The sequence below is a fragment of the Trifolium pratense genome, linkage group LG7 (genome assembly GCF_020283565.1).
Source record: "Trifolium pratense cultivar HEN17-A07 linkage group LG7, ARS_RC_1.1, whole genome shotgun sequence".
In the NCBI taxonomy this organism is placed as follows: domain Eukaryota; kingdom Viridiplantae; phylum Streptophyta; class Magnoliopsida; order Fabales; family Fabaceae; genus Trifolium; species Trifolium pratense.
Window position 1 is genome coordinate 2,336,167 of NC_060065.1, and position 12,225 is coordinate 2,348,391.

The 12,225-nt window shown below is 32.4% G+C and overlaps 1 protein-coding gene across 1 annotated transcript; it reads left to right on the forward strand.

Moving 5' to 3' along the window:
• The first annotated feature begins 6,879 nt into the window (after positions 1–6,879).
• On the forward strand, positions 6,880–12,027 carry LOC123897675 (transcription factor bHLH110). The gene is made up of 7 exons (XM_045948399.1): positions 6,880–7,273; positions 7,597–8,299; positions 8,866–9,000; positions 9,750–9,815; positions 9,939–10,004; positions 10,116–10,175; positions 11,587–12,027. Exons 1-7 carry the CDS (start codon positions 7,140–7,142, stop codon positions 11,737–11,739), a joined length of 1,317 nt encoding a protein of 438 aa, XP_045804355.1. The 5' UTR covers positions 6,880–7,139; the 3' UTR covers positions 11,740–12,027.
• Positions 12,028–12,225: the final 198 nt, after the last annotated feature.

Below are 12,225 nucleotides of genomic sequence, written 5' to 3' on the forward strand. Positions count from 1 at the left end.
ATTATTTCCATAACTGGATGCATCAGTGTTGGTGGTGAGGAGGGCTGTGCCTGCGGCGTTTGCGGCGATTGCTGCTTGTTTAGTTTTGCGGGTTTCTTCAAGTATTAACTTGGACCGTGCTTCGTAAAAGTGCGGCAAAGAATCATGCTGCTGAATGAGTGTAGCAACACCATCATAGTTCTCATTGAGACCTGCAATCAATTGAAGAACGAGTCTGTGCTCTGAAACTGGTGAACCAACGCTGGCTAGTTGGTCGGCAAGCATTTTTACTTCTTGGCAATAAGCCGAGATGTTGGGAAAATCGTTCATATTAACGTTAGCGAATTGGTTTTCCAGGTACACAGCCCGAGAATTCTTATTATCCTGAAAAATGTTTTCCAATCGCTCCCAAGCTTGCTGTGCAGTGGAATTCGGTTCCAAGATGGTGTGCAAAAGGTCGGTAGAGATCGTACCGTAAATCCATTGAAGGACAATCGCATCCAAGCGTGACCAGAGTTTGGGATCACTCTCGGCAACCTCTTTTTCTTTTTCAGATGCTGTTTTGGATGTTTCGACAGCAGGTTCTGGTGGGATAATGTGATCGATGACTTCGTATGCGCGGCAATGGATTTTGAATAGCTCTGCCCAGGAGGGATAGTGGCTCTTCTCCATCTCTAGAGTGATGGAGATGAAGTTTTTGACATTTGTGACAGCAAGAGCAGGGTGGAAGGGTTTATCAGATTTGTTGGCCATTGTTAAGAAAAAAAGGATTGAACACAGCGGCTAGGTTTTGGACTAGACTCGTGATACCATATAAGATAATATTGCTTATATTGCTGCCTGTGTATTTCATTCATCTTGGCAAATTATATACATCAATACATGAGTCATACATGAGTCATGATTTGCTGTCACTAAGTTAATATACATTGATTTACATGCTAATAATATGTGATTCTAATAATAACAACAATAATAATAATAAATATGTGATTATGTATTCTAACATTAACTTAATATTAATAGAGAGATGGACAATTATATTAGATGAGTGGCAAAATGTGGCATGGCAATGGCAGAGTAAGGTTAAAGGCAGAAAAGTGGTAAAAGCAAAGTTAAGCTGCCCCCATACTCTGATCTCATACTTTTCTCCATCATCTTTTCGTCTGATGTGAACTATTGTGGGGCTGACCAAATATATATGCACAATCAAGATAGCTATATGTTATATAATCATATTATATGCACAATATATATTCATTTCAGTACAATAAATCTCCTTTAAATTTAATTTAAGAGTGAGATATGTATAATAAGGAATAAATGAGATCAAGAAAAGATACTCTAATTTTCAATGGTTTGATACAATGTTAAATATGTTTGGATCTCATTAAAATTAGGAATAGTTCATTAGTTTGTCCTCAATATGAAAATATTAGAGAAACTAATTCGTATTTTATATTTGTCGGGAACTAAATTGTCTCGTCAAAAATTTGTGAAGGATCAAAATGGTCTTCACTCTTTTACAAATTATAATAAAATTTGGGTTAAATATGTTTTTGGTCCCTATAGTTTTTCAGAATTTTCATTAGTCCCTGAAGATTTTTTTCACACTTTTTAGTCCCTGAAGTTTGTTGGGTCAATGTTTTTAGTCCATACTTTTCATTCAACTCGTGCATACCATTTGAAATTTTAATTTTTTTTCTGCTGTCATGTTTAGTACATTATATGAATCTTTGTAACAAAAATTTAATTTTTTTTAACAAAAGATGAATAAAATATGAATTTTTTAGTTTTTTGCACATAAAAATTCATAAATAATTCATCTTTTGTTAAAAAATTCTAAATTTTTATCGGAGATGTTTTTATAATATTATAAACATGAATACAAAAAATCATTCGAAAATGTGAAAGTATACACGAGTTGAATGAAAAGTCGGGACTAAAAACATTGACGAAAAAACTTCAGTGACTAAAAAGTGTGAAAAAAATCTTCAGGGACTAAAATGAAAATTCTGGAAAACTATAGGGATCAAAAACATATTTAACCCTAAAATCTTTATTCTACATGGAACTTAGATTTTAATGAGAAAATAGTTATGAATTAAAAGCATGGTGTGGGCAAATAATTAAAGGAAAAATGTGTTTATTGATTTGAATTAAAGTTTGATGCACTCTAGGATGATGTGATGTGCCAAATCAAAATGTGTTAGTATGTTGATCTGATTCTACATGTGGCCGTGTGTTCTGTGGAAGAGAAATAAATCTGCATATGACTGAATAATCTTTATTCATTGATTAAACAAGCACGAAAAGTAGTAAAGCTTATATTGACCAACTTAAAGTTGCTTTCCCTCGTTGAAACTACTTTTATTTTGTCTATATTTTGTTTCTCTTCAATATACAACTACAAAAACAGAGGTGTTAATCATTAATTAAAAAACTTAATTATAGTAACAACTGAGGTGCGTAAAAAAAAACAACTGAGGTGTTGATCTGATCACACTTATTTACTAATTAAGATTGGTTTAGCTCAAATTTAAACACATTTTGATGCCAACGTTCTTGTAATTTACCAAGAAACTAGGACGTTCGTTAGTGTTGTGACGACTGACAAGTGTGAGGAGAATTAAGTCTCACATTGCTTAAAAAAGTGAAGATTGACCACAAAAGAAATGAGACGTGGAGATTATACTTCTTCGTTAACTTTGCCAACTGTTGTATATTTGAATATGACTCTGATAACCCTCTTGAGTAAAGTATTAACTATTAAGCTATTGATTGGTGAGTTATTTAAGGTCTTGTCTGGTTTGCTTGTGCTACAAGTAAGCTGATTTTGCTTTGGTTTTGCTAGATGTTAATTGTTGTAAACCTATATACAAGTAAGCTGACTTTGCATTGTATGCTTAATCAATGTTAATGGGAATCATTACCTTACACAATTAATACTTTATACAAGAAGCTTGTACGAATGGAGGGAGAGTGATTAGCGCATGCAGGATGATGTTAGTAATCAGAATTTGAACTTCTTTAGATATCTCAATGTACCATTCGTGATATGTTTAAATAAGTCGATTCAAACATGTCTTAATGGTTTTACCGCCGTTAGAGACATGAATGTGTCATGGGATCAAATATATGCCATTCCCATGAAAGGTAGTAAGCAATTGGCTAGCAGGGCTGCAGGGGTGTGAGGGGAGCAACCAGCCCAAATATAGGGATTCTGAGTCTGAATTGAATAGCCAGCCAGAAAGCAAAAGAAAAGCTGAGGCCCGTTAATATGGCTTGCACATATTTTAATCTTGTTTTAGCCTTTTTCAATTTTCTTATACTGTCATCTCACTTTATAGTCCAAGTTCTATTGACAAATTATTTGTAGTCCAGGTCAAAAAAGGTCAAGGGCACAACAACAATTGGATGATGACACGATCTGATTTGCAATAAATTATCCCATCATTCAACCCTAAGTGGATGTATATCGTTTAATTAACATTAACATAAAATATTTTAGTAAATTGATCTTTTTCTTCTTCACATTGACATAGACCTGCCTCATGATACATTGGGTCCTGTAGTTTGTAAGAATGATTGAGGTTGATAGTGTACAAAGTATATTTCAAGCCATAAATTGATCTAAGTGTGGTAAGAGATTTGTGTTCCTACTTCCTAGGTAATTAGAGTTCAATTTCAGACTTTTGTATATGAAAAAATCTAATAAAAGAAAGGATTACTCACCTTATGTGTTTCATATTTTTTAACAGATATTACTTGCGATTAAGTGGCAAAAATTTGGTACCTATAACTTCTAAAAACAAAAGCACTTCTCAACAACAAAAAAACTTGTAAAAAAAGATTGATGTTAACAGGGCCGGCCCAAGGGCCAAGCTAACAAAGCTAGGGCTTTAGGCCCACGATTGTTTTTTTATCAAAGGAAAGAAAGCCCCCCAAAAAAAAAAAATCTGCGCACGCGTGAAAAAGAAACCCTTTTTAGAAACTCTTGTTCTTCCCACAATAGCTCGCCAACGTTACTTTGCATCAATTTATTCCAAAAATTTCTCCTATCATTTAATTTCCCCTTTAAAAAGTGAGTTGTCTTTCAACTTTCACCATATTTCTAATTTCTTCAAATTTGCTTTAGGCCTGTATAATGTTGGGCCGGCCCTGGATGTTAATGAAATCAATAGCAATTTGAATTCCTTTTATGTTAATATTAGCTGGTGATGATAATACATAGGAAGAAAATAAGATGGACTGAGTTAGACTCTACAAGAACTATAAGTCTTATTTATTCATAAATTTCAAGATTTTGGTTTGGTAAACTATTACTTATAGACTAGAGTCTTATTAATTCTAAGGCTCAATTTTGTCCATTATTAGTTATGAAAATTCAATATGACAGAATCAATCGTTAGTTGGTTGGTGATTGACGCTGAACTTAGTAGGAAGAACCACATGTTAACCTCTTCAAAACTATGTCATATTAATATACAATATTCCAGTTCATTTTTATAAAGGTATAAATTTTAACATGATGCACTTTTTCTTTTGGTCTAAAATACCCCTATTTTGCCTTTTGAAAAGCCAAAAGTAAGGACTAAATTGTAACTTAAGTTTAAATGCAATGTTTTTTTTTTTTGGGGTAGTTTTTTAGTCTCCCTTATTCTCCTTGTTAATTCTTGTGTCACTGTTCTCCATCCTCACACCGATTTCCTCTATTGCTATGTTGTAATAAACTTCTCAATTTTTTCCATTTCAAGCTACAAAGATTTCCATTTTTCTTTACCTTCACCAAAATGAAATTGCTGATTTTTTATATATAAGATAATTACATATGAACAAAAGATAAACATGCAACAAGTTGCGCCGCTAACCTTTCTGTATAGCAAAACCTAATATTTGAAAAACTACATTCATAGACCTAGGCGACACAACATTACTATGCATGATTCTTTGAACTCTTTTCAAAAGGTCTCCAACTTCTGGTGCTAGAAAGTCAAAAGTGTCCAATGCAAACGGTATATAAACGTGTTGATTGTCAGAGCACGCTTTATCATGTTTGACCATTTTGCTTGAAGCAGCTAAAGGCTGCCTGTCCCACAGTAAAATCCCCAACTCACAGTCCCACAAGTGGGGAAACTTCAGTCAAATCTACACAAGCATGTTTCCCTCCCACCCATTCATACACCAGAACATTTGCAGGCCGAAGTATCGATCTCCCTTCTTGGGGTCAGTCAAGAAGTTTACTGGTACTTTCTTTCTTCATAGAAATTCCGCCACGCCTAAAAATATCAAAAAGCACATCTCTAACAAGGTCACATTTGTATTTAAAACCTGGAAGCTCTTTTCAAATATCAAAATATCATCAAAATAGTTTTTTATTCTTTCCAAATAAGAGCTATTGGCATTTCTTCAAAAAAGATTGGATCATGTCATGAGTTATCGGCATTTGAATAGAAAAAAGAAGAAAGAAGAAGGGAAAAAAAAGGAAGAGAATCTAAATTTATATGAATCATATTTCAATTAGCTAATTTATAATAATATGTTCCGGTATCCGGTACCGGTACTGGTACGCGGTACGATATTTTTAGAAAATTTAAGGTATGGGTACGTTAGTATAAAATATTAGAAAAATTATTTTTAAGTGAATTATTATCATCATGCTTTGAAGATTTAATTTTTTTTTGTATATCGTCTCAACTATTTTCATAAAAAATGAGATATAATTGAAATATAATAAAAAAATTATAATATTTTAAGAGATTTTTCAACGGCCAATATGTTTTTTCCGTATTCATCATTATAAATCAATCAAATAAAAATGGGTACGGAATCGGTGCGTACCATACGAGTACCATGGAGTATCCGGTACTGATACGTACCCGGTACGGGTACTTCACCATTTTAGGAGTACCCATGCTACATATGGAAAATATTTATATAGACTAATACGCTTAATTAGAAAATTTATAATTGAAGAAAGATTGATCAATTTTGTTGGGGAGTTCGGAAAAAATAATAGAGTCCATGCTTCAGGACGATAAGAAAGGAAAACACCATATCTCAACCTAAAACCAAACATTAGGTTAATGGATCAACTCTTTTATAAATCAAACATTCTTCTTATACATAATTGATGTGGAACTTTACACTTGAAACTCAACAATTCATTGTATAAAGAAAAAGATTGACAGAGTTAAGTCGGTAAGCAGAAGAAAAGGGACATCAAATTCAGCAAGAACCACACATATGCAATGGGACAATTGAAGAATACCCTTTGGTTGTGGACATGTGGGGTGTAAATATATAAAGAAAACAATACTATATAGCTAGCTCGAGCGTGACCGTTATCATTTCAAATAGCAGAACTTTGTTGAAGCCTTGGGATCTAAGGGACATGCCATTTTTAATCATAACGTATTGAGACTCTAATCCTCTTCCTGTAATTGGAGACACTTATCATGGAGCAGAAAATTATTTGAATTAAAAATAAAAGTTAGTTCAATAAAGGACAAAATTATTTAATTTTTATGTATAAATATTTAAATAGACTCATCAAAGCTGCAAGAGAGAAAAAGGGGTGAAAAAAGTGAAGTAGGCCTGAAAGGAAATAAAATAATTAAAAGTGTGAGAGAGAAATGTATGGTATGGGTATATCTATATGAAATACTAGTTTTTTTTTTTCTTCTCATAAATCGGTATCTTATATGTGCAATTGTAGAGATTAATTTTTTGAACCTTATGAAATACAAATGAGTAGCAAATTTTTCCTAAAAATTTTAACAATATTGCATGTCCAAACTAAAGATTAAACTCAGAACCTTGATTAAATTAGAAGAAACCTGCGCCATCCCAATAATTACTCTTATACTTATATATATAATGATTCTCTTACTTCCTTTTGAAGGATACTTTAAAGATGAAAGAGTAAAGAGGAAATTAAGCTTGAGAGATAAAAAGTGGGGGCAAACAACCGAGGTATGTGGGTGTCACCTGGAACTGTGTACTCTTTGAGAGAGAGATTCCATTACTATTCCTATTCCTATTCCTATTGCTAGCTACTACTCACTCATCTTGGGATTTTCAATCAAACTCTTTCTTGGTTTGATCTTCTTCTTTCCCTTTAATTAACAAAACAAACTTATATGTAATTATATATTATCATGGAATCTACAAATCTACATCATCTCCAAGACCAACATCATCATCCTCCTCCTCCTCCTCCTGTTTCCACTACCCCATATGCAGTTGGAGGAACCACCACTACCACCAACTCTTGGACCCCAAACTTCACTTTGTAAGTCCATTCTCTCTGTTCTCTTTTCTTGCTATTACTATTACTAGCCAATTTTTTCACTTCTTTACTTTCTTTTTTTAGAAAAAATTTCATGTTATGATTAATGAAATATTGCATCACATCTGTCACCAACAATGACATGATCATTAATTGATGTTATTCTATTCTCCAAATATTTTTGTGTTTATTAGGACATGTACATACTATGTATTTTTACTAGACTAGGGCTTAATTAATTTGTCTTGTTCAAGTTAATTAAAGTAATTTTTTTTTATATACATTTTCTTCCTTGTTTATAACCTTGTTTATATACATGTATGTAGGAACAATGCTGCAAGTAGCTTCAACTCAAATAACCTCCAAGAAGATAATCCTAGATCATATTCAAGATCATCTTTAACACACAAGAAGAACCATATGATTCAAGATTTAGGTTATCAGCATCATCATCAGTGGACAAGTACTGATAATGAGTCAAGTCATAACAACTTAGATTCACATGAATTTTCCAAGAATAGTAGTACTAGTACTATTAAGGAAGAGATCTCATTTGCTAATTTCCCCAAATTCACTGAAATGCTTAATTACACGACTCCTAATTATCCAATACTTCCTAATTCTACTACAACACAGATGAAGAATATTAACAATGAAGAACACAAAGATATGAATGCTCTCATGCTCAAGACCCTTTTTACTGCTGAAGATTTTTATAATGCTCAAAATTATCCAAACCAAATGTTGGAAGGCACTAGTAACAATAATATTAGTAGCCAGATTCATCCTAGTATAAATATCTCAAACTTGAATCATTACTCGTCTTCGGCCGGTTCGTCTTCCTTGGATATGAACATGCAGTCATTAGATCTATTAACTAATTCACCAACATCACTTAGCCAACATTCACAAGATCATCATCATCATAATCTTGGTAGATTTACTACTCATGATCATGAAAACCTTTCTTTTGGTCTTCATCCTATGCAGCAACCAACCAACATGTCATCTTCTACTAACTCTATCAATGTGAGTATTAATTTCTTCCTTTCTTCTTTTCATTTTCATAAAATTTTACTTGCAAATTAAATTATGTCATGGTTCCAATTTAAGAGTATTTTTCTCTATGCCATACGTGCATGTAAATGCTTAAGTGATATTCAAATTTTTTTTTTATACTATAGTACAACCCAGAACTTCACGCATACTACATTAAATCTTTCACCACTAGACCAAATCTGGTGCCTGATAAGAGATAATTAAGAATGATCTTATGAATATACTAGTACTAATTAATAATTATAATGAAGTTGACTATAGAGCCAGCAGATAAGTTGTAATCTTTTGATGAAAAAAAGTTAATTACCCTTTGCAATAGTTTTTTTTTATTAATTAATTAACTTGTGGCAACGAGAAACAGTTTTATCTTTTTGACATGTTACACATATCTTTAATCATAATTTTATCATCTTTTTTCCTTTTCTTTTAGTTTGTTACTTTTTTTTTCCCTTCCTTTGTTGAAAAAGATTGGGCCACTTCAATTATATTGGACTAATATTAATCTTTACTTTTTTTTTTTGGTTGCAAAACTAAAGAAGCCATCGCTATTGAGCAATGTTGAAACAAAAAGAGGATGCACATTGATGGAGTCAAAGGCTTCTCAATCTCAAACAGCATTGAAAAAACCACGATCTTCATCTGAACCACGCCCTTCATGCCCACCTTTTAAGGTGCATGCCTTATTTTTTTTATGGAAGAAAATATTATTCCTCACCATTTTTTGAACTCTCTTAAAGTTAGTTAATTAACTTGCAATATTCTTATTGACCACATAATCACAGTTTGTTATAAGTTAAATGTTAATTGCTCGTGTACCAAAAGAAAAATGCTAATTGCTCTAAAGGTAATTAAAGATTTAAAACTAGGTTCAATGAAAAAGGTTTTCATTATAAGTATTTTATTTGAGTTGTGCACGTATATTTCTTAAAAAGTTGATTAGTTATGTTGATTTGAATCGAAAAATAATGCATACATGCACAAAGAAGAAAAGGAAAATAATGTATACTACTGTCTAAAATGTTTTTTTTTTAATGGCAAATATAATTATATATATAAAAAGGAGAGAAAATGTACACCAAAGTGAGACCATAAAAGGAATTACAAGTAGTACTAATTCCCCAATGAAAAGAAAAAATACAATGAAATTAAAGATAGAAAACTCCTAGGGCGCCCCCGGTCTAAAATACTCATACTAGTTATAAACTTATAGTTGACGAAAATCATTTACGAATCGAAATTTGTGTAATTGGTTTCTTCAAAATGTCCATAATTTTAAAAATATTTATTCATAGCTCATAACTATTTTAAAAAATCTAAAAAATTGACTTTTATTTATAATTGTGACCGAAGTATATATTGGACTAATGTCTACCTATTGTTGTTGCATTAATATTTGTTTGGTTCATAATTAATACTTCAGGTTAGGAAAGAGAAATTAGGGGATAGGATTGCATCTCTTCAACAGTTGGTGGCTCCTTTTGGAAAGGTATAAATATTGAGTAAACACTTCTCTAATTTGTGGCATTTTGCAATATTAATGTACTTTCTAAGTCATACGTTGTTAATTTGGAAATCATATGTTGAATTGGATGTTGCATATTGCATGCAGACAGACACTGCATCCGTACTCATGGAAGCTATTGGATACATCAAGTTCCTTCAAGGCCAAGTCGAGGTACTTCAATTAATATATTTTCCAAATGTTGATAGATTAGTATTTCCCTTTAAAATATCAATGCGTACATGAAAATTCGAATCACAAAGATTAACACTTTATCATATGCAGACACTGAGTGTTCCCTATATGAAATCATCACAGAACCAAAACAACAGAGTGATGCAAGGGGTAAGGATTCTATTGTTCTTATATTATATACGTCCATTAATGGAAGAATATGAAGCTCCTCTTTCATTAAATTTTCATCTTTTCAAATCTTCACCTTGTTTTTCCTCTCCAATCTTTGTATGAAATTATTTTGATTGGTTTTAGTGTACTACGCACCCTTATAATTTTTTAATATAAAAAAAAAATCAAAATTGGAAACATATTTGGTCTAAACAATAAAATATACCAATTTTATCTTCACATATGCTACTCAAATTGTCTCTATTGAAGATTAAAATGCCCCTACAAAATTTTCTTTAAAGATTTAGGCTTGGAATTGTAGTTCCTTATTTTCACCATTTTACAGTTTTTGTCTTCTATTTTAAAATTCGACGGTTTTGGTCCTCTATCATAATTTTTAATTATAAATTAGCGACGTGATATGTTTTAAACGACATGACATATGATCTGATGATGAGAAAACACCAACATCGATGAAATTATAAGAATTTTTTTCCATAAAGTTAATTTAAAATACATTGTATCATCATATTTTAGACAAAATATGTGCTAGGGGACCAAAACTGTCGAATTTTAAAATAGAGGGACCAAAACTGCAAAATGGTGAAAATAGGAGGACCAAAACTACAATTAAACCAAAGATTTATTTGATTGGCATTTGAGAATTTTTAAGTACTTTTTAATATGTTAAGGACTAAAAATATTTTCGTGGAGTTTGAATCTTCAATATTGATCTTAGACGCCCGCGCCGGCATTTGTTCCGTCGATGCCCTCGGTGAACCGGAGGGGGTTGTGTACCTGCAGACACTCCAACGCTCAAGTCAGTTAAGTGTGAAGTACGGTTTTCTTGTGCTTATAATACGTACCTTGTGTATGGCAAGGAGTCTTGTATATATAGCCCCCAGCGCTGGGCCAAGGCCCTTGATAGCATTAATGGTCATCAAGTGGCTACCGAAAAATGGCTAGAAAAGCCATGATGAGCAGTTAATGCTCATCATTCCGGTGAACGGCCGTTACGATACGCATTGGTATCGAGACCGTTGGCTTGTCGAACATAGCTTGCGAGCAGTCTTCTATTGGGTCTTGCTCGATAGCACTAACTTACAATTCTCCAGTTTGCTGGGCTTCTTGGCCCAGTCCAGAACAAATATATTTTTCTTTTCTAAAAATTGTTAAGAAGTCTTATATTGATTGCGTGATAACTTTAATATATATATTTATAAAGTAAAGACAATCCTCACTTCATAAGCTAATTTTATAAAGTTGAGTTAGACTCAACTTTCAATTCTAAGAAAAATATTATAACTATTTTCTTATCTACACACTCCACTGATTTTTATTTAATTTCTGTAAGTGAACTTGTGTCTTTAATTGAGATTGAATATTGGTTGCTTCATATTCAAAATTTTAGGGTTCAGGCACAAGTGATACAAATGGTGAAGCAAAGCAAGATCTGAGAAGTAGAGGCCTCTGTCTGGTGCCACTGTCATGCATGTCATACATAGCAGGTGATGGCTGCCCTGAAGTGTGGCAACAACGTCCAAACTTTGGTGGACCAGCTTAATTATTATTGGTGTTAGCAATTTCTTATTTGAGTTATAATTAACCAAATAAACATTCAAATGGAAGTTTAGGGAGTTCAAAACAAATCCAATTGTATCCATGTTTAATGGAGCAAACTTGATCTTCCTTCGTAAGAGCTAATGATGGCCAAGTTTGATCCATTAAATTAATTAAACATCATCTTATTGTATCCATTATATCATTGCCTTTAAGTTTTTGTGCCTCTTTCTTTAAACCAAAACCCAATTTTTTGCTGACAACATTTGATATAAGGTGTAGATATTTTAATCTCTTGATTATTTAGTTTAAAGTTCAATTATCGATGACCGATGTGTGTGGAAAACATTTGTTGTTGGGAGGGAGATCAACTCAACTTAAACCCCTTAAATGAATCTCAATTATATCAAAAAATTAGTTTATATAGTTGTGCACAGAAGATACATTCACGATTAATAAAACATATTAAAAAAAAGATATGTCTAACACG

Excerpts from the sequence above, each read along its gene's own strand:
- LOC123897675 (XM_045948399.1), top strand. The coding sequence starts at position 7,140 with ATGGAATCTACAAATCTACATCATCTCCAAGACCAACATCATCATCCT. Across the intron at positions 7,274-7,596 it reads TGGACCCCAAACTTCACTTT|GAACAATGCTGCAAGTAGCT; the intron begins GTAAGTCCATTC and ends ACATGTATGTAG. Across the intron at positions 9,001-9,749 it reads CTTCATGCCCACCTTTTAAG|GTTAGGAAAGAGAAATTAGG; the intron begins GTGCATGCCTTA and ends TTAATACTTCAG.